Source organism: Helianthus annuus, chromosome 2 (assembly GCF_002127325.2).
Source record: "Helianthus annuus cultivar XRQ/B chromosome 2, HanXRQr2.0-SUNRISE, whole genome shotgun sequence".
Lineage (NCBI taxonomy): Eukaryota > Viridiplantae > Streptophyta > Magnoliopsida > Asterales > Asteraceae > Helianthus > Helianthus annuus.
This window is the reverse complement of record NC_035434.2, coordinates 55,413,097-55,439,987: the sequence shown is the minus strand read 5'-3', so window position 1 is coordinate 55,439,987 and position 26,891 is coordinate 55,413,097. Positions and strand designations below refer to the sequence as shown.

The 26,891-nt window shown below is 35.8% G+C and overlaps 4 protein-coding genes across 5 annotated transcripts; 2 read left to right on the top strand and 2 right to left on the bottom strand.

The window, feature by feature from the left end:
• The first annotated feature begins 1,771 nt into the window (after positions 1-1,771).
• On the top strand, positions 1,772-5,777 carry LOC110915892 (tubby-like F-box protein 5). Of its 2 annotated transcripts, XM_022160648.2 has the most exons (6): positions 1,772-2,102; positions 3,432-3,472; positions 3,553-3,931; positions 4,028-4,115; positions 4,503-4,635; positions 5,034-5,777. In XM_022160648.2, the coding sequence occupies exons 3-6, from the start codon at positions 3,572-3,574 to the stop codon at positions 5,617-5,619; spliced, it is 1,167 nt and encodes a 388-aa protein (XP_022016340.1). In that variant the 5' UTR covers positions 1,772-2,102; positions 3,432-3,472; positions 3,553-3,571; the 3' UTR covers positions 5,620-5,777. The 2 variants fall into 2 exon arrangements, with proteins under 2 accessions (XP_022016340.1, XP_035843084.1); XM_035987191.1 differs by lacking the exons at positions 1,772-2,102; positions 3,432-3,472 and having other exon boundaries at positions 3,487-3,931.
• A 40-nt stretch (positions 5,778-5,817) lies between these two features.
• Positions 5,818-6,729, bottom strand: LOC110915884 (sporozoite surface protein 2-like). The gene has a single exon (XM_022160631.2). It carries the CDS (start codon positions 6,727-6,729, stop codon positions 5,818-5,820), a length of 912 nt encoding a protein of 303 aa, XP_022016323.2.
• Positions 6,728-7,393, top strand: LOC118484925 (ctenidin-1-like). The gene has a single exon (XM_035981037.1). It carries the CDS (start codon positions 6,728-6,730, stop codon positions 7,391-7,393), a length of 666 nt encoding a protein of 221 aa, XP_035836930.1.
• Positions 7,394-11,860: 4,467 nt separating this feature from the next.
• LOC110890666 lies at positions 11,861-15,019 on the bottom strand. Its single transcript, XM_022138290.1, has 2 exons — positions 14,468-15,019; positions 11,861-11,962 (listed from the first exon to the last, which is right to left on the bottom strand). The coding sequence occupies exons 1-2, from the start codon at positions 15,017-15,019 to the stop codon at positions 11,861-11,863; spliced, it is 654 nt and encodes a 217-aa protein (XP_021993982.1).
• Positions 15,020-26,891: the final 11,872 nt, after the last annotated feature.

The window sequence follows — 26,891 nt, the reverse complement described above, 5'->3', positions numbered from 1 at the left end:
TGCTCACATGGTGTTGATAGCTGGTAATGGTGGCCATAACTATTGACTAGGAATGGTGGTGATTATGGTGGAGGAGGGTGGAAGAACTATTGCAGCTGATGTGTAAGTGGTGATGGATTAGAGAACAGCTGATGTGTAAATTGTGGAGGTGGAGGTGACGGTGGTGGTGGTACGAGAGAGAGAGCAGGGATGAAGAGAAAGGGATAATATGTGGGTGTATATATTTTGTTTTATGATAAGGGTATTTTAGTAATTTCACACCTATTTAACACCAAAAACTAACCCCCATCCGTTTCAGGGACTATCCGGAAACAAAAATTGAAAACTTGGGGACTATTCAGGTAATTTTAGAAAGTTGAGGACTATAGGTGAAAAAAGGTGAAACCACATGGACTATCCGGGCATTTTTCTAATAATAGAAACATAAAGTTTATAATCGTATCGAACGTGTCCCTAATGTTCTATATTTTACGAGGATTTTAATGGCATCAAATTATTTAAGATTGTTAACCGTGTCAAAGGGTAGCAATTTTTTTGACACGACACGAGAACAATATTAACATAGTTGGTCATGGGTTACCATATCTTACCAGTTTAATAAATGGGTTGTATTCGGGCTTACATATTTATTTAAGTGGGTCGTGTTCGGATTAATCTGTTCAATTAAACAGGTTGACATGCCAACATGTTAAACATTTGTTTATAAAACTACTAACACACGCTCATTAAACTTACTATTAAATCTACATATATGTTCACTATGAGACTGTAACCGTCAACCATTTAAGGAGTAACACATTTACTATACTCCTTGACGACACTAGGCCATAAACCCTTTGCGTTATTCTAATACTTTTCACACACTAGTGGTTCGTGTAGTCCGTTTTGTATATAAACTTTTCTTATACAATTATTTCATTTATCAAAGAAAATAGATAAATGAAATGTACAAGAAACTTTATATATAAACAGATGTAAACAAAAAATGTTTTGTAAATATTTATTTTTTATTTTTTGAACAACAATTTTTTACACCTAAATACCACATAATCTTGCGTCTACAAGAACTTAGACAAATATAATATCATTAGACAGCTACATCATGGTTTATACGTGTTTAATTAAACAACTCCACCCTAGGGATGAGCAATTTGTATTGGCTATCGAAAAATACCAATTGGGAACCGTACTACACCGGTCAAATTTCATTACCAATTTGGTACCCTTTTTTACGTTTTTCGGAATCGGTATTTTCATTTTGATAGCCTTTTTTTTACATTCGAATATCGTACCGTACCGTACCTGTATCTTATCGTGGTACCAAACACTTTCGGTACCAGTACTCTGATACTTTCAGTACTAGTACGGTACCAAGCGACTTCTACGGTACCCACTAACCTGATTATGACAATTCAAACATTTTTTTACAACCCACCAATCTATTACAAAAATGTGTAACCAAGAGTCCATGACCTGACTTCTGTTAAAAGAATGACTAAAAAGTTTTAGACCATGTGTAGTGGGAAGAGGATTAGGCGTTTTTTGTCCTAATTCACGCCCAAAAACGCCCCAGCACCGGCGTTTTTTCGAAAAAATTTTGTTGGGCATGGCCAAAAACCGCTAGATTGTTAAACTTTTGGCCAATGAAATATTTTTGATGAGTTTTTTTGAATCTTATTTAAATGCTACACTCATTTTTAACTTTGAGCCTGATTTGAGGTTATGTGTCGCTTCATGCCCAAAAGTAAAGACTTTGTTTCACTCACCACTACACATATACACATAGGCTAACAAATTTGGTGGCGTCTGGTCGCCGTGATCCGTCGTCATGGGCATCACTATACGGTTGCCAATACGTGTCACAACCATGCGTCTCGAAAGAATCAACACTCGAAACCGAAGAAAAAAGGTAGACCAGATTTCAAGATTAATTCAATTCAGTCTTATTATTTATCTTTCCTAGAAATCCACCATCGAAACTTGTCTGATTTGTTGCACTAACGGAGACATGTAAACGTGATCCATTTTACTCCTCACTTATAAAGTTCATCTTCACCAACTTTGGATCCATAATTAATTTCATACCCAAATGCAATGAACAGGTATTAATCATGTTTTTCCCATTAATTTGTTTCATTATTAGTAATTTTGTATGGTTGTTTTGATCTATCAAGGCACATTTTATGTTATCTGGATTAGAGTTAATTACCGTTTTCATCGTTGTGCTTTATCAAAAGTTACTATTTCAGTCCATTAGTTTAAAAATTGCGATTTCATTACCTGTTGTTTTACTTTCGTAACCATTTTAGTCCATCTCGTAACCATTTCAGTCCCTGTACTTAACAGAATAAATGGATTGAAATTGTTACGAAAGTGAAACCACAGGACTGAAATCGCAATTTTTAAACTAATGGACTGAAATAGTGATTTTTGACAAACCACAGTGACGAAAACAGTAATTAACTCTCTGGATTATTATACACGTAAATAGGATTTAGTGTTACCATTATTAGTACTTTTGTATTTTTTGTTGCTTTTTTTTATTAGACGCATTGCATTTTATGTTATTTGGATTATTATACATGTAAAAAAACTAGTATCATTATTAGTACTTTTATATGGTTGTTGTTTTGATATTATTAGCCACATTTTATGTTATCTGGATTATTATACACGTAAAAAAAAGGATTATTGTTATTGTTATGAGTAATTTTGTAAGGTTGTTGTTTAGATTTTATCAGCCACATTTTATGTTATGGGGAAAGTTCAATTAAAAACCACTAGTTAGAGTGAAAACCCGAAAACTAACTAAAAAAACCTATAAAAACATACAATTTTTTTTTTACAAATTTTAGCCACTTTTTATATATAAAAAAGTTTTTTTCACAAAAAAAAAAAATTGTACTGCACATGTGAATTATATGTGTACTACACATGTGTATTATAGCACATTTGCACTACAAAAAAAAAATTTGGAATTATTTTTATATATATACAAAAAATACCGATTTTTAATAAAAATTGAAAAAAAAAATTAGTATGTTTTTTAGGCTTTTTTAGTTAGTTTTCGAGTTTTCACTCTAATTCGTGGTTTTCAATTGAACCCTCCCCTATATGTTATTTGGATTATTATGTTAAACATGTTAATAAAAGGAGCTATATTTATTTGTTTAATTTGTTGAGAAATTTGGAAGGGGTTTGCTTTTGTTCTAGAATCATTGTGCTTATTCTTCCATCATGTTATGTAATCATGTAGGGTTTATGCATGAGTTTAAATTTGCTTACTTTCACAATACATTGCATAAAAGAATTAAGAATATATTCACTTCTTTTTCATCATAGTCATATCTTCAACAAGATCTTCTCATAATAATCCCTCCATGTGTTTGTTATAATGCCTAAACCAGTATATGTTTACTGATTTTATACAGATTTGTTATACAAGAGGCATCCATTGTGCCTATACACAAAGGTAGCATTTTCACATTTTGATGTTTCAAAAAAAATGTTTACCATATGGGGTTTTATTTACTTTATCCCTTTCGAATTCAGAAGCGCGAATTATCTAAAAATGCCATTCAAATGCCTAGTTGGAGGGGATACAGAAGAGGGTATAACCGAAAACAAGTTAAGAAACAGAACTCAGAAGAAAAACATGCTTTCACGGGGTCGATCGCATATTGCTCCTGTGAACTATGATTCTTCGACGTTGACACCACCTTTGATCAACACTGGCGGATGGGAGAATCTGCCACCTGAGCTGCTGCTTGATATTATTAACCGAGTTGAAGCGGGTAAGACTACGTGGCCCTCTAGACGAGACGTGGTTGCTTGTGCAGCCGTTTGCAGATTATGGCGTCTTACGATAAAACAAGTTGTTAAAACGCCGGAACAATGTGGCTTGCTCACTTTTCCCGTGTCGTTAAAACAGGTATTTCATATTTACTCCACTAAAAGAGTTAAAAGTCCACACACAAAATAGTTAATTATGCTATCAAATTTGATTGTTTTTTGTTTGATTCTTCAGCCCGGACCAAGAGGTGAACCAATACAATGCTTTATAAGGAGGGATCGGGCTGCTTCAACGTATAGATTGTATCTAGGCTTGAGCCCAGGTGATTATTACAGTTGGCAGTTTCGACCCGTTTACTTATGAATGGGCCGATTATGTTAATATTTAATCTCAGACGGGTCAAATACGTGGAAATAAAAGGAAGCTAAAATGAGAACGGGTCGAAATTTGCCTGAAAGTTAAGTGTATATTTTAACGTATCCAAGTCGACAATCTCCTAAATTATTTTATTAAAGATTTAGATTACTATTGTAATAGCTTTGTTGTTATGATATTTAGTATATGACTATATTCATTATTAAAGAAAAAAAAATGAAATTTAGAAAAGAGTGTTACCGGGTCAACCCAACTGACCAGGCCTGTTTGACCCGTTACCAACCCTACTCATTTTGCTGTCTCTAGTGATATTGACGGTTTATGATAATTACAGCGCTGGCTGGAGATGCAAGCAAGCTGTTGTTGGCCGCAAGGAAGGTGAGAAAGGCCACCGGGACGGATTTTTTGATATCCTTAGCTGCTAATGAATTTTCGCGAGCTAGCAATACTTACGTTGGAGTATTAAGGTTATTGTTTTATAATATCTTTACATTTATTTCTCTTTTTAAAATAGAGGCGCGAATATGAGTATGTAACCCATTTATATAATATTGGGTTGATTCGGGTTATATTTTACCTCTAACGGATCAAATGGGTTGGCGGCCAGTTACCTTGTACTTCAAAATTTATGACCTCCTAAAATCGTTTTATTCAAAAAAAAATATATTTTATGTTAGTTTTGAATTTTTGAATAATATAAAATTTATAAATTTATTTAATACATTAATTTTCTAGATGGAAGGAACATGGAGAAAAATATCTATTTTGACCCGTTTAAAAACTTGCCCATTCTGACCCGAACTCATTTTGACCCATTTAAACTTTTCTTCCGTTTTGCATACCGACTGATGTTATTAATGACCAGTTCCAATTTTCTTGGCACCAAGTTTGTCATTTACGATGATCAACCACCTTTCGACCCTCTAATCCCGTCGAATTCTAAATTTGGCATAAAGACGGTAACATGTGGGGTATTACCAACGGTCAAATCTAAAGTGGTCAACATATCGTACGAGCTTAATTTTCTACGAACCAAAGGACCAAGAAGAATGCGATGCACCATGAACACAATCCCTTCCTCTGCAGTTCAAACAGACGGGACCGCCCCTACCCCACCGACATTTACAGACGAATTCTCACATTTTTTCGCAGCTTCAAACCGAAAAGAAGCACTGGTTTTGAAAAACAAAGCGCCTAGGTGGCACGAGCAACTGCAGTGTTGGTGTTTAAATTTCAAAGGGCGTGTTACTGTAGCATCTGTCAAGAATTTCCAGCTGGCCGTTGACCCGCCGTTAAATGATCAAAGTACAGGTCAACAAGATGATGTGGTTCTTCAGTTTGGGAAAATCGGGAAAGATATATTTACTATGGATTATCGCTACCCGTTGTCTACTTTTCAGGCATTTGCAATATGCTTAAGCAGTTTTGACACGAAACCAGCATGTGAATAAAAAACTTTGTTAAACGCTCCTGTGACCCGCGTGTTATCATGAATTTAAAATGCTTTTAAAGAGTCGTAAATAGTTTCTTTCGTGTTATGTTTTCAATTCAAAGAACAAATGTATGCAAGAAAACACATGGGTACATGTAATATCATACTTATTCTTTACAGTTTTTTTTTTTTTTTTTTTTTTTTTTTGCAAATTAAATCAAACAACATCCGTTTTGTCATCTTTGTTACTTTTATCTCCCGGAACATAACGGCAGCCATGACGCCTAGGCGTATGTGGATCATTCGGGTCAGACTCGCTCGACTCCATGAACAGACCTCTAAGACACCTCCTTCTAACTGTCTGCTTCTGTGACGGCATACCGTTGACTTTGAGTTTCTTCATATCAGTTGACTTTATATACATCCTTTTCGGTTTCTTCACATTCTCGTTACACGACCCGAAATGAACTCCAGGACTCCTTTCTGTAATCGAGCAATTGAACACCATCGAGTTGTTGATACCCTGAATGTTGCAGTTGATGTATGAAGATTTTTCTTCGTTTTCATCGGGTTTTGAATCATTCTCCTTTTCTTCTTCGTCGTCAGTAACAGTGTCTGTGCTTTCTTCAGGGTTGGCTTTATACCTTCTGAGAATATGGATCGACTTTTCTCGTTTCGTTGCACCAGAACCTATATGCATGGTTGTCCCTCTATTATCGCCTGCAAGTGTAATAATCGCGGGTTTTTCGTTAAAGAGTTGATCTGGCAGGTTTGTATGCATGGTTTGTGGCCCGTCTGGTTTACGGTTTTTAGGAGATTCTGGTACTGGGATTATGTCATGTGGGTGTGAAAGCATTGGTTTGGTTTCGGGTGTGTTTGGAACATTGCTGGTTGTGCTACTGGCTTCATGGTTGTCATGATGATTGTGTTGTGTATGTGATTCTGAATCAGAATGCTCACTTGATTGCTCCATGGATGTTATTTGATGGTTATCAGATGGGTGTACATGCTGCGGAGATGACGGTTGAGAGGTGGGTTGTAATGTTGTGGATGGGGATGGCGGTTTAGTTGAGACACCGGGGTGAGATGGTGAAGAAGGTGGTGTAGCTTGTTTTGATGTAGGTGCCATGGAGGCTGGTTCATCTTGTGGTGGTGGTGATGGTGATGGTTCAACTGGTGGTGGAGCCGAGACATTGCCTAGAGATCCAACAGACGGTGTTGGTGGTGATGCAGGTGGTTTTTGTGGCAGTGGTGGTGATGCAAGTGGTTCTTGTGGTGGTGGTGGTGATGCGGTTTGTTTTTGTGGTTGTGGTGATAATGTAGGTTGTTTTTGTGGTGATGGGGGTGGTTTTTGTGGTACTTGTGGTGATGCGGTTGGTTTTTGTGGTGGTGGTGGTGATGATGATGATGATGTTGGTTCTTGTGGTACTGGCAGTGCTGCGGGTGGTTTTTGTGGTGGTGGTTGTGATGATGATGTTGATGGTACAACGGGTCGTGGTGGTGGTGCAGGCGATGGTACAACGGGTCGTGGTGGTGGTGCAGCCGATGGTACAACGGGTGGTGGTGGTGGTGGTGCAGGTGATGGTACAACGGGTGGTGGAGTAGGGGGTGTACCCGGAGGCCGAGTTGATGGTGTAGGTTGTGTTGTTGATGGTTGGGTTGGGGGCCGAACGGGTGGATTTCTTGTAGAGGTTCGGGTGGTGGCAGCAGTGGTGCGAGGAGGTGGGACGGAGGGTCTCAACCGCGGAACCCGAAAACGGAAGGCGGTTCGCTGCTGGTCTGTCATGGTGTGATTGAAAGAGAATGAATGTAGTGACAAATGGAGATATGGGAATTAGGGGTAGATAAGAAGTGTTTGATACCTTGGAAAGGTTATGGAAGGCTTCTTAACCTCCATTATGGGCAACTTTATGTTTCTGTCTTTACAAGTATTCCATATCCATTCTACCATCCTTTTCAAAAGTTCTTGTTTACTCTTATTAAATTTTTATTTAACTTTAACTCATATTAAAATGTACAATGATTTAAACATGTGGCTTCTCATGTTTATATATATAATAAATTATAGTATAACTGATTTTAAATATATATTATTATGTTGAAAACAAAAAAATAAATGTTATATGGTAATAAGAAAATGGTTATATACTTATATGTAATAGTCAACAAGACCTATGTAAAACAAAATTTGCTCAAGACTTCTTCACACCAACTTATTGTTCATCTAAGTTTCATTTCTATTACTAATTGAATCGGCCACTCTACCGGTTCACTAGTCAAATTGCCCACTTCAGTGATACGAACTGAATCGTTACTCAAAGGGTCCAAAGAAATAACACAAGAACTTGAAGAATTTTAGAGTAAGATTCGAAGACTAATTCATCATTTCGTTGACTTTTTTTTACTCATAAAACTCAAGCCCTTTATAAAGGCTTACAAGCATAACTAAACATAAGATAAATACGTGGTCATGATGTAAACAACCATCCACTAGCGTAAGCTACACAAACTCAGTAAACAAACTAAAAGAAAACTATAAAGATATAAAATAACATGCAAGGTTGAATTGCAAAAGTGGGTGCATGGAAAAATGGGGTTGGACCAAGGAAAGGACACGTAAAAGCCGTTAATGACTCGGTATCATGTTGCCTTGATTATCTTCGGTGAATGCTGCCGAGCTAAAGTTCAACATCCTGGGCTGTATAGGAGTAGCTGCATCCTCAGCAGGTTTCTTGGAGTTTGACTTCAAGAGTTGTATCTCCTTCATTATAACCTGGTTGGTTTCCTGCTGCTTTTTCATTTGATCATGTATGCTACCAAACAAAGACAAAATCTCATCATTAGAAGCAAAGACAGGAGTTCGTCCTGAAACTCCAGATCCAGAAACATTCTGAGCATCAGAAGCGTCTCGAGGTGTTTGGCTTTCATTTCTCCTTTGGGAAGTTTGAACTTGTGGATGTGGAAGAGGCAATGAACCAGTCGCAGCAGAGGTGGAAGTAGGCATTGAAGAAGAGCTCAAGTTTGATTGCGAGTCCATTGAAAACAGGTTTGTAAAAAGTTTTGAGAACAAAAAACCGATTAATGATTTTAACAAAGTTTTGAATAGAAATAACACCACTTGCCCCACGCTAGGCGCCAAATTGTTTTGGTCAAAAATTATCGAAGCAATTAAGTGATCAAATTTAGTTTGTGAGGTAGGGTGCTATAGAGATTTGCTAAAATGTATTAAGTTGATTAATAAAGAAAACAGTTTCAGGATATAGTTTCAAGATATCAAACTATATCAATTATCAAGTAATGAACAATAAAAGTAAAGATTGACACAGGATGTACGAGGAAAGCGAGGAAACCCCTTGATCTATCTAGATCGCCGGCACACAAGACCTCAGGAGCTGCTGACAACTGCAAGCTGCCTTTGTTCTTCTTATTGATTGAAATGCCAGGATACAGCTTCAAGATAATGCACGGATCAGCTTTAAGTGTTACAATGATTGTGAGATGTGAGTGAATGGTCGTGAATATAGCAAGTAATCAGTGTGTGTACGAGATTACATGTGTTGTTCTAATGATTCGGCATCCTTTTATATAGTTTTTAAATTCTAACTGAATATCCTATAATTCCGGGATACGGGGAATATCCCCTTGTGACCATTGTAGACCTCTTCATCCGCTATTAATGTTCACCTTTCAACCACTTTGAGCGAGTCTTCAGGTAGACCTGGTCCCTGTTAACGTTGGTCCCTTGCAACTGAAGTATACAAACAAACCATTAGTAACGAACAAGATACTTCTGCAAGGATGTTACCAATATCCTGGTTCGGTATCCGGTTGCAGATTAGAAACATAAAGTCATGATATATTATCAGGATATAGGTTCAAAATTCCACCCATAACAATCGGATGTTGCCAAGTGTTGCCATATGTTCTAGGCTGATCACAAGTGCCTACTGAGGTGTTAGATAGTGCTGGCAAATCGTGTCTTAACAGGTTTAACAGGTTTCTGACGGCGTGCACAGCATAAGTTTCAAACATGATTACGACTCGTTTAACTACTTTCTACCTCATGTTTATAAAACAGTTTTATGTTTTATGTACAAAGAAGAATAAATGATAGATCCTAACATTGTAATTTTAATTATTTTAAAAATTAAAAAAGTCAAAAGGTGTATTTTTCAGTCAAACAGGTCTAATCGTGTCTTAACAGGTACCCAATTGCCAGCCCTAGTGTTAGAACCAGAAGGAAGGTGGCAATAACGAGCTAGGTGTCAAGAAATGAGCATGGTCAATTGGACTTGGAGGCCAAGCAAAAATTCTGCCACTGGGGGTCCCTTACGGACCGTATGGGCTTTGGCCTTACGGTTTGTAAGCCCTTTGCAGAAATAAAGTTTGGTTTTTGACAGATTTGGCCCCTGGACTTGTAATATCGTATTTTTGCTATTTCTAACCCCTCAAACTTAATATCCAAGTTATATAAATGGTATTTAGGGTATGTGTAACTTATATCCTTGTCTCAGAATGTACGTTACGTTAAACTGATTCTGTTTGAATATTGGTTAACGAAATACTTCCAAAAGAAAAAGTTTTTGAAAGTTCGAAATTTTCACCAGGGTTACAACTATGGGATTGTTGGAGGAAACTACGTTCCAAGTTACGACTGTCTTTAAACATTTCATTAGTTGAAATTAATCTCAGTCAATAGATCAATAGATGAAACTTGTGATTATTAAAATCCAATAACCCTCATGAATATGATATCTTCTTCTTCTATATTTAATAAATAAAAATAATGGAGAACACGTGTCAACTTTGTAGGCCATCTAACAGTTGGTTTTCCGACTTCTCTCTCCTATTAAATATTGGATGTCACGTGCCAACTTCGTGAAATCTAGATTTTGATTTACTTCATCTCTATCCTATTTATCCTATTGCATAATAATGATTTTCGTTAATTTGGTAAATAATATGATTACAAAAAAAAACATGTTCTTTAAATTTTTATAAACCGTACTTGAGAAATATACCTACTTGAGAAACATATGATATATTATTCCATATATAAGTTTGCAAGTGTTTTGTGCAATCATGAGTTGTAATTTGTGCTTTGGGAGTATTTCCAAAAAAACTTGATTTTTTAATTTTAACTCAAAGTTTTTACCTTTTTTCAATTTTAACCCTACATAATTTGTTTTTTTAACTTTAACCCAAAACTTTTCATTATTTGCAATTTAACTTCACAACTTTTATCACTTATACTTTTTATCTTTCGCAAATTTTCGTTTTACGTATAGGTCTAATTTTTTCGAGTTAATACGACGCAATGTACATCTGTGGTTCAATGTTTTTACCTCTATTTTTCCATGTTTGACAGGTTCGTCGCAACACGCATATCCTAGGTCGAGTCAGTGTTGGTGGTCGATGACGGTTGTGTGACATTAGTACTATTTGACACCGTTTTACGCCCCGCCGCAACACGGGGTGTGCTTTGTGAGGTTTCAAAGAAAAATGGTTATGCATGTGGTTGTCATAACGTTGGCTTTGGGGGTTTTCTAAAAAAAATTGATTTTTTTTAACTTTTCACCCAAAAGTATTTCATAAATTACTTTTAACCCAAAACTATTTGTTTTTTTTTTACTTTTAACCCAAAACTTTTTATCTTTTGCAATCTATCCTCATAACTTTTTATTTTCAACTTTGATCGTTTATAGTTTTCATTTTCTGCAATTTTTTTGCTTTATGCTTGGTTCTAAATTTTGTGACGTAACACATCGCAAAGTGCGTCTTTGGTTTAACGTTTTTACATTTCGTTCTAAATTTTGCGAGTTAACACGACGTAGCATGCGTGTGTGGGTGAACGTTTTTATATCGTCTATTTTTCTCCGTTTGTCAGGTTTAACATAACGTGCTGGTCCTTGATCGACTTAATTATAACTAAAGTATCCCCGCCGCATTGCGGCGGGTCGCAATCCTAGTTATTATAACTTAAAAAAACTTATTTCACTTGTGTAAGAAAGAGGTTTTAACCTATTGAAGAATAAACGTTAGACCATACAGAATGGGGGTGTTGAGAAGGGAGGACAAGTCCCTCCATTCCACCCTGCCACCATCTTTTTGAGGCATTGCCTCTTCCCATTGTGGGATTCTACACGACGTTGCCCCTTTGACCAAGCATTCAACATGCCTGATTTGAGTTTTTGTCGTTACCCTTTGCTCACAACACCATTGCTTTCCTTTTTTTATGTGAAGGGAAAAGCCTCCACTTTCTATGTGGTGCTTATATGGCAGAGCTTTGCCCTCATACCATTGCCCATGACTCTATGTAGTCTTACTTTACCAAAAAACTTTATGCTTTTCACTTGTAAAGCCTATACAATGCGGAAATAATTTATACATATAACTAATAATGAAAGGTCTTAGGAACACTATTCTTTTTTTTTTTGTGTGTGGTTTTTGACTTTTAGTAGCTTTTTTTTCGGAACCAATATTTATATTCGCTTTTATCAATCTTTGTTATGGTATCCAATGAGTAGAGCTGATAGCCACCAAACTTACGTCGCGTAGTATGGGGGAAAAACGATCAAACCTCTGCCGCATAGCGCGATGGGAAAAACCTAAATTTATTTTTATTAATTGGTATTATCGGGACCAATATCAATATTCACTTTTATTGATCCTCACACTTATAGTTTTCCGATGATTCGAGCCGATAATGTCCAAAGTTACGTCGCATAACACGAGAGAAAACCGATCATACTCCCGCCGTGTAGTGCCGGGGAAAATCTCGGTATCGATATTCGCTTTTATGGTTTCCAATGAGTTAAGCCGATAACGATCAAGTCATGTCGCATACCACATAAAAAAACGTCAAATTCCTGCCGCGTAGCGTGGGGGAAAACCTAGTTATCTAAATTACATGTTTGAAAATGAAATTTGAAAAAATAAATAAATACTTTATTATAAAATTATATGCTTTAAACAATTATTTTTGAAATTTGGTAAACATAAATCTATATACTATATAATAAAAGAAACTTGATTTGGGACACTTGTCATTCTCTCATTTAATTGATTAAAATTAATAATAATAATAATAATAATAATATTTAATCTAAATTAAACAAATTTTCATATGAAAAGTATGAGAGATAATTATTAACTAATCGTTTCAATAGCTTACGTAGTTAATCAAATGTTACAGTATTTTAAAGATAAATCATAAACATTTAAATTTATATCTATACTATATAATAAAAGAAACCTGATTTAGAACACTTGTCATTCTCTCATTTAATTGATTAAAATTATTAATAATACTAATAATAATAATATTTAATCTAAATTAATACAAATTTTTATTATTATCCCTAGATCAAGTGGTGGAGGACTTGCATTTCTCTTGAGAGATGCAGGTTCGACTCCCACTTGGTGCAGAGTGAGGCACTGGTGGGCAATGATAGAAGACCCAGAGAAACTTGGGTTGGATCCTTGAGACAAACGGGTTTTACCGGTAATTTTACTGTCGTGCCTACGGCCGGGTGGGTTATCGGGTTTTCCTCGAAATTGGTGGTGGACTCGGGTTACTCTCGGAGTACTCCGTTTGTCCAGTGGGTGCCCCAAGAGTGCCCGGGATTGAGTTTGTTGACCGTTCAAAAAAATATATATATATATATATTTAATCAAATCTAAAATCTAATCTAATACAAATTTTTATTATCAATAATATTTAATCAAATCTAATAAGAATTCATACGAATTCCAAAGTTGATATTAACTTTCAAATAATTAAAAAAAAAATCCACCTAACATCACAAATGTTTCTGTTAAATTCGATTAATTAATTTGTTCAACAATCACTATTATCTTTATCATTCAGTACAGTTAACCGATTTATCATCATACAACCTCCCACCTATTCAATCATATGGTTTTTCAATCTTATATTAACTAAATAAATAAAGATTAATATTCAATCTTATCCTACTTTAAATATAAAAAAAATCCGTTAGTTCAGATTAACATTCAATCTTATCCTACTTTAAATATAAAATAATCCGTTAGTTTTTTTAAATATATTTTTTTTATTATTTGGTATATAAAATCATATTTATTCAACTCATGTAATACACGGGGGTTTTTAAAAATATAACTTTTTTTATTATTTGGTAAACAATATTACATTTATTCAACCCGTGTAATACGATGGTTTTAAAGATATAATTTTTTTATTATTTGGTATATAATATTACATTTATTCAACCCGTACAATATATATGGTTCTTATAGATATAATTTATTTTATTATTTAATATATAAAATTACATTTCTTCAACCCGTGCAATAAATGAGGCTTTTAAAAAGATAATGTTTTATTATTTAGTATATAAAATTTATTTATTTAACCCGTGTAATACACGGGGTTATAATCTAGTATATGTTTTAAAATAAAATATGTCAATATGTAATGTATATAGAACCATTTTAAATGTAAACACGTTTACGTTGCTTCTGAATAATTAATTGGAATTGTTTATAAACATGCCAACCGGAAGATTGGAATAAATTAGGGTGCAATGTGTGTCGTGTACGGGGGTTTGTGTCGAATCTTAATGAAGAGATTATATGAATTTAAATATCTTAAGATTTTAAACACAACACAAACCCAATAATTACCTATGTTCATTAGCAGGGTTTTTTTTTGAAAGGAAAACTTCATTAAAGAACACCCAAGTCCGAAGACCGAGCCAGGAAACAAAACAACTTACATAATTTACATATTTACACCAATCCGACCAAGAAATAGGATTGCTCCTGATTATATGTTTAAACCACAAAAACCCCAAAGATTTAACTTCAGTAAAGATCGAATCCACCTTGACCTCCTTATCCGAAAAAATGGCGTTGTTCCTCGCTAACCAGAGACACCGGCAGCCCACTCGGATGATGCCTTGCAACGCGAACTTCTCCCCAGCCTTGAAATTCCCAGTTTTATGAAGCTCCAGCAGTTCTCGAATCGAGAACGCGAAGATAGGAGGAATTCGGCACCAATGACTAACTTTCTGCCAAAGAGTCGAAGCAACAACACACGAGATAAACAAATGATCCGCACTCTCCTCCCCGGACCGACATAAAGAGCATAGACCATCACCAACGGTAATTCCCCTTCTACGAAGCGCATCCACAGTGGGAATTCTACCCATCTCCGCTCTCCAAACGAAAACATCGCACTTGATCGGGATCCATTTGCACCATTCCAAAACGAAGTTACTGCCATGATGAGCACTTTTCTCCATTAACCTCCTCACAGAGCTGACGGAAAACACTCCCGAGCTATCACCCAGCCACTTCCACGAGTCAGGACTATTATTCAAGGTGACCGAAGAGAGGTCCAAGGTAAGAGCATTCAATTCAGTGACTTCATCCATAAAATCCGGGTCATGTTTCCAAAGCTAATCTCCAAGAACTCGATCACGAACCGAACAAGTTTTGACAATTTCCAACGCAAACATCTTGGGATACACATCTTTGAGGGGAACGTCTCTCAGCCACTGTCACACCCCGATATTTCCACGTATTACCGGTGGGGAGTATCGTGACGTAGTTGATATCATCATAGTCAAACAACACAATTTTAAATGCACAGCGGAAGCAAAAGATAAATCACATTACAAACCGAATATAAAGTAATATCAAAGTATTACAACCGGACTGTAAAGGATCCACAGGCGGATCAAAATAAACAGGAAACATAGTTCATCAGACTTAAAATGCATCCAAGCTTGCAAGACTCTTATTGATGCTAAGGAGAGGCCAGCCTATTTCAATTAGTACCTGCACTTAGCCTTTTTGGGAAAATACGTCAGTTTACACTGGTAAATACACTTAACTGGCTCATTTTGAAAAGGTTTAAGAAAATTGATTTGAATGCACAAGGCACAAAAATATTTTATAAATTGGGACAATTATTAAAAATAATCTTGTATACAGATTTACTTATTTGTCGTCCGTCAGGGCCGGGTAGAAGAGCCGGACAATATTAACTGACACGCCACAGGTATAAATGCCCACAAGGTTGATTCCTTTAAGTGGATTACCAGTTTTTACATAATGCAACTGTAAGGTGTATGCCTACACCCCGTGCTTAGGTCGTGGTCATTTCTTTGAATGATGCCAAGGATATCCGGGACATGGTCATTTAACCCCCAAAGGCCATACACCAAATAATACAGAATAAAACGAGTTATGTAAATACATTAATCACAATCCGATTTAAATGACTACATACCCGACCAAGCGGTATTATTATAATACCGTATCCCAAGCCCGTATAGGGAAAATAAGTTAAGAGTATTTACCTGAGCAAGTACAATTCACAAACAGTAAGTGCAAGTAGCTTTTACCGGGTCTCCTAATCTGGAACGAAGGTTTTTAATAACCTATAAGATTCCTAACGGGTCTTTAATTAAGCCTAAACTTAGACCGGTTAGTTTTAAAGGAAGATACGGTTCAAACGCACGATTAACCGAGGACCGGAATAGAATATGATTTAGACCTAACAAGTCTGGAGACTTGAGTAATATGGGTAAACTAAACACATTCTGGATTTTGAGACAAAAATGATAAGGTTTGACCCGTTTCGGTCAATTTATGCAAACTAGTTACATAAACCGAACCGAACGCGAAAAATGCATAACGGGTAACCATAAGAGTCATATACAGGTTTCCTAAGTTAATATGCCTTAAATATGTTGTGATATCAGTAAGATATCTCGTATTATGCCCAAAACGGATTTAAACTCAAATTATGCCCCGTAGGGGTATTTTGGTCATTTAAAAGGTTATAAAAGAGTTTAAATATAAATCTGAGTTTCAGGTCTGATATAATCAGTAAAAATACCTAATTTAATAAGTTATATCAGTAGGGTACTACCTATATGTGAAATTTATCATTTATAACCAAACTATGCACCGAAAGGGCATTTTGGTAATTTTACCTAAGGTTTAAAGGTCAAATCTGGAAATCTAAGTTTAAAACTTTTGCTTACTGTTAAAGTATAAAAATTTACTTAAAATATCAGTAGGTATCAAGTCTTATATATCTAATATAGTTTTAATACATACTATGCGTTTAAAACGCGTAAAAAGACGGTTTTAAGCGATTTCCGGGTTTTATAAGAAAAGCTGATATTTTTATTATTCCAGAAGGTTCAAAATATTTTATTTATCATATTGGATCAGTAGAAAAAGGTTTGGTATCAAAAGGATTTGTAAAACTCATTTTATAGCCTAAAAGGGCAAAACCGACAACTACCAAGTTAAGCTTAGAACCCTATGTTGTGCTCAGCCTAAAAATAAATAAAAATCTTCAAAAAGCCCAAAATATTATTTTATATCAGTAGGTAAAAAGTTTGGTATTAAAAATTGGGTTTAGATAGGCTTTATGCTAATTACGCCGTTTAATTACTAAAAAGCTTTCTAATTACGCTAATGAGCATAACTCCTAATCTAGACCTCAAACTGATGTCAAATTTTAGGTACAAGTTTATAAATTAGTAACTAAGGCTTCTATTCTTTTACACTTTCAAAAATCACGTTTTAAGGTCATATGGGCATAATAGTCAACATATAAGCATTTAACGGAAACATGCATGTGAATCGGATAACTAATGAACCAAGTTGTATAATCACAGAGGGTTATACTAACATGAAACCTGGTCCTAAATAAGCTCTAAGGCATTTCTAAACTATGCTCAAATGGGTCAGAACTGAAAGTCAAAGCAAAAGTCTACTTTTGCGATTTTCGGTTCCGAACCGAGCATAAACTGAAAATTGTCGGGGTGAACATGTTTAGACATGTTCTTACATTAATTACCAAGTTATATGAGTGATAAAACAGGTTGCATGGCTTCTACATTGTTAATTATGCGTTTATGCGAAAATAAGCTTTCTGTTGACTTTTTATAATTAGCTTTGACCCGACAATTGACCTAGTTAGAGTGGGAATCAGAGGGTGCCCTTTTAAGGGTTTATTACCCACATAATTACCAACTCATAGGTACTTTCAATTCGAGATTTGACTGAACAAATTGTGAATAATCACGAAGTCAAACCTTAATTACGATGGTTTGACTTTTGGCTAATTAACTAAGTAAAACTGAATTAAGGAATGTTAAGGACACTTACTGAGGTCCTATGCACGACTAAGAATCCCTAGGAAGTGTGCTTGAGCTCCAGGAATCTCCAGAAGTTGAGTTGTGAGAGTTTTCAAGTGGGTGTCAAAATGTAGCAACCTTGGAGTTCTTATATAGGAGTTTAAATGCAACAAGATGGTGCCAAACAAGTCTATAGATGATCCCAGATGAGTCCAAGTGCCCCCCTATGCATGAAAAACCACTGGTGCAGTCCCTGATTTCGAATACAAGGCTTCAAAGGCGGTGGAACTGGCTGTACTCGCAGGTATGCATGAATTCTGATCAGGTCAGACCGTCGCGTCGCACGACAGCAGAGGGGGATGCTGGTGGCGCAACGCCAGCATGTGGGTAACCAGCCAAACAAGTTTCAACACTTGGCAGATTTGACCCCTGGACCTTAAATAGTGGTTTTAACTTATTATTTTGCACTTTTAACCTTCCAACTTGATTTCTAAGGACCCTAAGTTATAAACAAACTTGGTTAAGTCCTTGGTTAACTTTGTGATCACCCGAAAAGCCTTAAATTTCAGCGTTGACGCTTTTAAACCCTCGTATACGAATGTTATCATAACTTTCTCATACTTTATCGAAACCTTATGAAATTTTTATCACGTATTCTAGTGAGCGTAATTAATCGTTACAAAGCTTCGGGTTTGCTAAAAGGTCACTTAGAGGTATACTTTAAACATGTTGACACATTTAACCCCTGTAGTTTGTAATCTCTCACTTTCTTCCACAATTAGCTTCATATGATCCATAATTCATTCGTTTAAGGGTATAAACATCGTGTAGGGTTATTGTAAAGTATATTTATCCATTGTTGACACTTTGAACCCTTTCATTCGCGTACTTCCCTTGGTTGTCAACTTTAGTCCTTCATACGTAATCTTTTACATGTTTAAAGCTCATGACACGTGTCGATACATTATTGGACAAAATTTTACGAGGTGTTACAGCCACGGGTCGAGCCAAAATAAAATACCATCACCTTTACCCACCGAGCCCCTAAAAACTTCCGAAGACGAGTATCACCTAAAAAAGGCTTGTTAATAACCGAAACAATACTGTGCCAAACACCACCGAAGGAATTCTTGACCGGGAGAAAGGACCACTTCGATCCGTCGGAATGAATAGCGTCGATCGTCTTGACCCACAGGTTTTCTTTTTCACGTTTATATCTCCAACCCCATTTACATAAAAAGGGCGACATTAAAGTTACTAAGTTTACTAATACCCAAACCCCCACATTTCTTGGGAGACGCCACTTTATCCCAAGCCACCCAATGGGTCCTTTTAATTTCGGCCGAACCACCCCATAAAATTTTTTTGATTAACCCTTCAAGGTCCTTAATCACTTTAACGGGCGCTTTGTAGAGAGAGAAGAAATAGGTAGGGATACTCTGGAGGACAGAGCGTATCAGAGTAATTCTCCCTCCAATAGACAGGAGCGACGACTTCCATAGAGCAAGCCTAGACTCGAAGATGTCGTACACCGGCTTCCAGTTACTTATACGATTCATGTTCGCCCCCACTTTTAATCCCAGATATTTAAACGGAAGAGAATCGGGGTTATAGCCTACAATATTAGCAGGTTAACACGAACAAATTCCATTTAACTTAAGAATCAACACGTGTTTGTCATGTTCTCTTTCGATACCTTTGGCGCTCTCGCCCCTGATGTGGTGCGGTTCCTCAAGCGAATTCAGCAGGTGGTAAGCAGTAACACCGCACATGTTGAGGGGCAGAATTTTGTATTTAGCATGGTAGGGTTTGCTATTCAGAAGGGGGTAGTGGCGCAGCTTGTTGCCCGTCTACTTACCAATAGTCTGGAATAATCGGTTAAACCTCGCCTCCCATCCAAGTCGAACCTGCACTATCCGTATTCGCTCTTCACCTGGATGCCACATAAAATGTTGAGGAGAGTAAGAATCGAACCTGGGTCTCAAGGAAATCCAATTCTTTCCCCAACCACTCCACCACTACCTCATTGGCATTTATTAGGCGAACTATTAGACTATATTGAGTGGGAGGGCATGAGGAGGGGGCATTAAGGGCCATGTGGCAGCTACACCAGCAAGGGGGCGTGGTAAAAACTTACGGAGTGAGAGGGGCGTGAAAGTAGCATTTTTATTAAAAAAAAGAAATTAAAGTCAACCAATTTAAACCAACCTAAACAACACCCACCAATCAAAGCCTGCAACCACACCCCACAATCCATCAACACTGTGGAAAATCTCCCACCCCCTCCCCTACGCCGTCCTTCACGCCATCCGCGGGCCGGTGTGCCTGGTGTGGAGAGGCTTCTACGCCCACTCGGTATGGTCTTTAAGTATTCCAAAGATTTGTTTTAGTTTTAATAATTTATCTATAAGTTATAAAAGGTGCTATAAAAATATATGGGTAAATTAAACTTTTCGTTCTTTATGTTTGTATTGGGTTAAAGTGGATTCCATTTATGATCTTTTAAGTATTGAGGACTTGTTGATCATGGAACAAAATGTGAGGAATATGTTCTATGTAAAGTTGAGTTCAATAAAATGATTTTAGGAATTCATGAACTTCGCATAATTGAAGTTGAGAAGTCTCACATTAGTTATTGTAAACCATGCTTAATACAAATTATAAGTGGAACCTTGAATTAAAAGCTGTAATTGGAGACTATAATACTTACTAATATATCTTTGGAACCATATTGTTGGGTGTATTTGGGTGATAAGTAGTTGATAATGATAGGCTTATCAAATGCATAATTTTAGTTTCTAAAGCTTGTATTTAAACTTCTTTGTTGAGTCGTGTGGTTTGAATAGTTGAATAACATCTTTAAATTTGCTTATTGAATACTTGGAGTTGGAACAATTACGGTGAACAAACCCTTCATGCATAAATCAACGTAGCAGGTTATATAATCACGTATTAAGTTACATATTCACGTAACATCTTCAAATAACAATACTATACTTAAATTAAAGATAATAAAGCTATTTATTTTATGATATAATATTTTCTAAATAAAATTGTATTAAAAAGTTATTTTACAAAAAAAAAAATGATGAAACTATATTTAACTCATAAAAAAGTCAACAATGGTGATCATTCCCTTTTCATCCTCATATCCCTACTTTGTGTGAGACTTGATTAGTAGTTCATCACCACCTAGACTGAACGTTGTGGAGCCGCTAGCCACATCGATGCCTAGCTGGCTTACGAACCGCAACAGTGTACCGCTATCGGGGCTGCAAGCGATGACTCGTGAGTATGGTAGTGAGAGACATATGACCGTTGGGGCATGGGGAAGGCCACACTAGCAGTTAACGGGTTAAAAATTGATTTTTAATATTTTAACCTATTTAAACCCTTTTAATCTTTTAAAAAATATTCACTCTTTCTCTCCATACATAATCTTTAAAAACACTCATATTTTTCATCCTTTTATTAAAAAAACAATGAATCCCGATTTGTGGCGTGAGATGTCACGGCCCCAGCCCCGGTTTGACCCGGTCAGGAGCCACAGGACAGGAACCCGTGGTATTTAATTGATGTGATAGCGGAAGATTTTAAACAGGATCTTTTTAAAACTTTGAAATGCCCGTTTATTTTATTTCATAACTAGGTTAGAACCCCGTGTATTACACGGGTTTAATAAATGTAATTTTATATACAAAATAAACAAACAATATATTTTTAAAAACCTCATTTATTACACTTGTTGAGTAAATATAATTTTATATATTAAATAATAAAAAAATTATATCTTTAAGAACCTCGTGTATTGTACAGGCTGAATAAATGTAATTTTATATACCAAACAATAAAAAAATATTTTAAAAAGAAGTTGTTTAAAATAATTTCTCATATTAAACAATAATAATATTAACAGTAAATAATATGCATGTTTATCTAGTGTTAAGTGATATAATGTTTTTTTTTAGATAAGACTATGCCATTGATTTAGAGTTGATAAGATTATACTAATTTAATTAATATTTAATAATTTAAATTAAATAATAATTATCTATAATTGAAGATGGTTTGGATAATGTAATTTTTAGATAAGAAAGAAAATACTAATATTAAGTATTTATTTATCATTTAAATACATATCTTGTCGAGCGTACATGTTATTATTTTGTGTAATATACGGGGTATTTTAAAGATATAACTATATCGCTTATTATATAAAATAGATATTAAATGATTTTGGCCTAGATAATGGTCATTTAACTCAGTTTGTAAATCAAATTACAAAATATTGAATAATGAAAGTTTTAATTGTTAGATATTAAAAAGGATTTTGGCCAAGCCAACTTATGTGAACCGGGTCATTTTTAAATCAAATTACAGAGTAGTGAATAACGGAAGTTTTAATAATATTATCTATTAGTGAATAACGGAAGTTTTAATAATATTATCTATTTTTCTCAATGATATTAAGTCGTCAACCACACCTTAATTAATATAAATCCAGTGGTTAAATTGTTTCATAATTTAAATTAAATAATAATTATCTATAGTTGAAAATGGTTTGGATTAATGTAATTTTTAGATAAGAAAGAAAATACTAATATTAAGTATTTGTTTATGTCAATGATTTAGAGTTGATAAGATTTATATTAATTTAATTAATATTTAATAATTTAAATTAAATAATAATTATATATAATTGAAAAATGCCTAGAATAATGACAAGTGTCCCTTTATTGGTCTCTTTTATTACATAGTATAGATTCGGGATAAACCCCGTAATTTACAATAAAGTGATTTTACTGGGAAATCCTTATTTTTACAAAACATGTTTCTTTATTTATATTGAGCCACTTCCTTTAAGCTTGTAGTGTTTCACGGCACTTTTCCTGGATCACAACAGATCACCTGAAACATGTTTGAAAAAGGTTTTGTCAGCAGGGAAATACTGGTGAATCATTCTTTTTGTCTAAAATTACGTATTGTTATAATTTACAGTATTAAGAGCGATTACAATGTTTATATATATCAACCATCTACCCATGGTATTTGTCACTCGACCACCTATTGGCTATCTTGTTGTCCAATGGTGTCTGTGACTATGGTCATATCACCCCTTGGCTAACCCGTTGTCCAATGGTGACGGTTATCAAGTAATGTATACAAAACCCCACATATCGGCTGTAATGGAAGACTACAAAGACTTAATCCCCGTAATTATAACTTTGAAAACAAACATGATTTTGAAAGCAAGTTTGGTAAAAAGAGAATGACTCACATTGCAGATTTATGCGGGCAGAGTTTATCCTACTGATTAGCCTGATAACCTAATTTAAATAACAATGCACACAAACTAGGTCAGTAACTAATACAGCATTTACGATAACTCATGAGATTAAACCTTCACGACGAATGACAAAGTGCAATACTTAAACATCCATCGAATTTATGACAAATGACAAAGTATAAACCCTAATTTGAGCAGCACTTAAACATTCATCGGATAGTTTCAATCGATCGGACATTGAATCGTAGCAACGATCGAGTTAATACCCGGTATCGTAGCAGCACCTCGCTATTATGAAATTATAATTTCTAACAGTGAGAATTCGTTTTGATTGAAAGTTTTCGACAACAGAATGAAGCCCCATACATAGTCTATTTATAGCCTGACTTTGTGCCTTACGCGGCCCGCGTAAGATTTTAATAAGGGTTTACGCGGCCCGCGTGGCCGCCCAGTCTACGTATAGGTTGCATGGGTCACGAGTAGGGTCACCAGGTAGTCAACACGTGGTCCCGGATGCTTATTCGGTCAAACCTCACATTGACGCGGCCCGCGTAAGGTTAAGCTAACCCTTACGCGGCCCGCCTGAAACCCATGTTTCACATTTTATTGACTTTCATGCACAGTATGGTTTCAAGGGTCCGGGTTTTCATTTATGGGTTGTTTAGGGACATTTTTGAAGGTCCTTACATGAGAGTTCTTACAGACAGGTTGTTAACTTCGATCAAGACGACAAGTACGACATGGGGTTAGACCTTAACATGAGTCAAACGCCACTGCTTTCTCCCGACTTTGTTATTCCGGATACGCAATACGATCCGGTTGAAGGTAAAAACAAATAGAAGAACTCATAAAGGTTCCAAGAAAACCCGAAGATGTGGAAGTTTTAAAAAGACGGGAGAAACATCCAATAAATAGAAATTAGAACTCAACAATATATTTGTTTTAAATAAATCACTTTTTGATAGAAATAAATAGAAACTAGAAATACAAGAAGTTGTCCCGTTTTTTTGAAGGGTGACTTTCAATATGTACATGGACCATTGGTCATCGGGTCCCCGTCAAGGACGGTTACCCGTCAGCCCAGCATTCTCAGACGCGATATTCTATCGGGCGCCGGCTACCGCTCTGACTGACCTTCGCCTGGAAACCATACTGCCCCCACACGAGAGACTCGCTGGGTAACAGCTGGGTAAAACTGAGTTACCCTCCGGATCAAACCATGCCTCGGTAGTAAACGATCCATCATTGGGACGCCCCCCCCCCCCCCCCAATACGCCGCAGCCGAGAGTCGAACCGGTGACCTCCAAGGAGAAACCGGCCTAACCAACCACTTGGGAACCAACTGGGCTGGAAGGGGGTTAAGAAGTTGTCCCGTTAATACATATGTCTCAACCAATAACAAAAAATCAAAAATAATACACATAAACCAATAACAAAAAATAAAAAATAATACACATATCTCAACCAATAACAAGAATTTATATGATCCGTAACAATTAGAACCACTTTAGCTCCGTTTGTCTCTATTCAGAAAATGTTGTTTGGACTTGTCTTTTTCTCTAGATCTAGTGAGAAGAAATTATTTGAGTGTTTGAATCAAATCACACTTGTTTGGCTGGAATTTTTAGCTTCATTTTAAAGCAAAATCCTAACAATTAATAAAACCAATCACATATCTTTCGTGTGTATGTCACATGATCATTAAAAGCATGTAAAATTGGAATGGCTATAGGCCATGCATTTCACTTGTAAGATTGAGGAGGTAGACATCCATGACTTGACTTGCATCCAACACAACTTCAATGTCACATTTTGATTGCTTGTTGATCTTCATCACATATATATCTTATCAAGCATATTTCACATGTACATAAATCTTGGTTACGATTCACATTCACTAAACATGTTAATAGTAACATTTATTCTAATATTACTTTTCTTTCACATATTTATTAATTTTAGTTACCGTATATATTTTTACACTACTATCTGATTACTATTGTTAACTTTTGTTAGGATTCTACTGAAAGTATAATACTTGAATTAACAATAGAAAAAATATATATTAAAATAATAATTTCCTTAATATGTGTAGTTATATCTTCGAAAATATGCAGACCCTGTGCGAAGATAAAATACGGGTCCCTAAAATATAAACTTCTTAAAAAGAATATACAAAAAAGTTTTAAATATATGAACTGAATTAAAAATTTGTGGAATCACCCGCATGTTGCGACGGGCTGCTTTTTTACGTAGAAACGTATATAAAAAGCAAATCACATGCGCATTTGGACAACGAAACGTAGAAAGAAAACACGTTGTAAGGGTAAACTAAGAAAATGTGAAATAGTTACGTCGTAACTTTAAAAATCGTTATTTACGATCATGTAAAACCATCGTAGCCTATACAAATTTATTTAGAAAGTACACATATTTGAAAGAGAAAAAAAAAAATAAGACTTTTTTCATAAAAAAATAGAACACACAAAACTAATTGTAGATTGAATAATGTTTTAAGAAATTAACATAAATAATAAACATTTTTAAACTAGATTTGAGAAATAACTACGATTTCCATTTTGATTTAATGTAACACAAAAGTAGTCAATTAATATCATTTGCATTTAATGCATAGGTAACAAACACAAAGAAAAAAAATCAACTAAAAATGAAGCTATCAAGATTAGAACCCAATACATATTTACTAATAAATTGACATGAGAACCACCAAACCATAAGTATTATTTTGTCATATTCCAATTCAGTACTTATATATTTTAAGTTCTATAACGTAACTTTATTATAAAAAATGAGGCCCCCCGGAGGGTTTGGGCCCTAAGCCGTCGCCCACCTCACACCCCTCCGGGACGCCCCTATTATATCATGAACAAATCACTTATTAGCCATGAGATACATGTCGCGGGCCACATATATATTGTTTAATCTTGTATAAAAAGGAGTAAAATGCACGGATAGTCTCTGTGGTTTTGTAAAATAACATCTATAGTTCCTAACTTGTGGAAATTATACCGGTGCTCCCTGTGGTTTGATAGTTTGTTACTCGGATAGTCCCTGAAATGGATGGGGGTTAGTTTTCTCAGTTAAGTGGATGTGAAATGAGAAACTACCCTTACTATTAAATATAGTAAACTTAAACAAAAAAATTACATATATTTTTATTATTTATTTAATCAAGTGTGCCAGACAATACACAAATCTCGAACAAATATGATATCTGTTAACCCACCCCCTTTCTACACTCTCTCTTTCTACTCTCCCTCTCTCTAAACCACAGCCGCCACCACCTCCCACCACCACTACCACCGCCATGATTTCGAAGACAATCCACTCGCCGTAGAAATCTACGATCTCCAGTCACACCTGGATCAAATCGGATCTGATGCCTAGGATTTTCAACCACTCCGCTTCACCGATCTTAGTGTGATGCATGTTGGTGGTGTGACGGTAACGAAGGAGGTTGCAGGTTTGGGTGGTTGTTGTGAAGATGATGATGGTGAACGATGGGGAACAACGGTGGTTAGGGTGAATAGCGACGGTGGAAGGATGGTTGTGGTACGACAGAGATGATGAAGAGAAGGGTGACATGAGATGACAATGGTGAAGTAGAGGAAATACGAAGAAGATGAAGCAATTTCGGGTGGTGTTTCGCTGTTACGGCAGAGGCTGGTGGTGGTGTAGTTGTTAACGGTGGTACGATGATGGCTCGTGATGGAGATGATGATGATAGTGTGAGGTGTTTGTGATGATAAGCTGACAGAGGTGCGGTGATGATGATCGTCAACTCAAAAACAGAATTCGAAAGCAATCGGAGGTGCGATGGTGGTTATGGAGGATGAA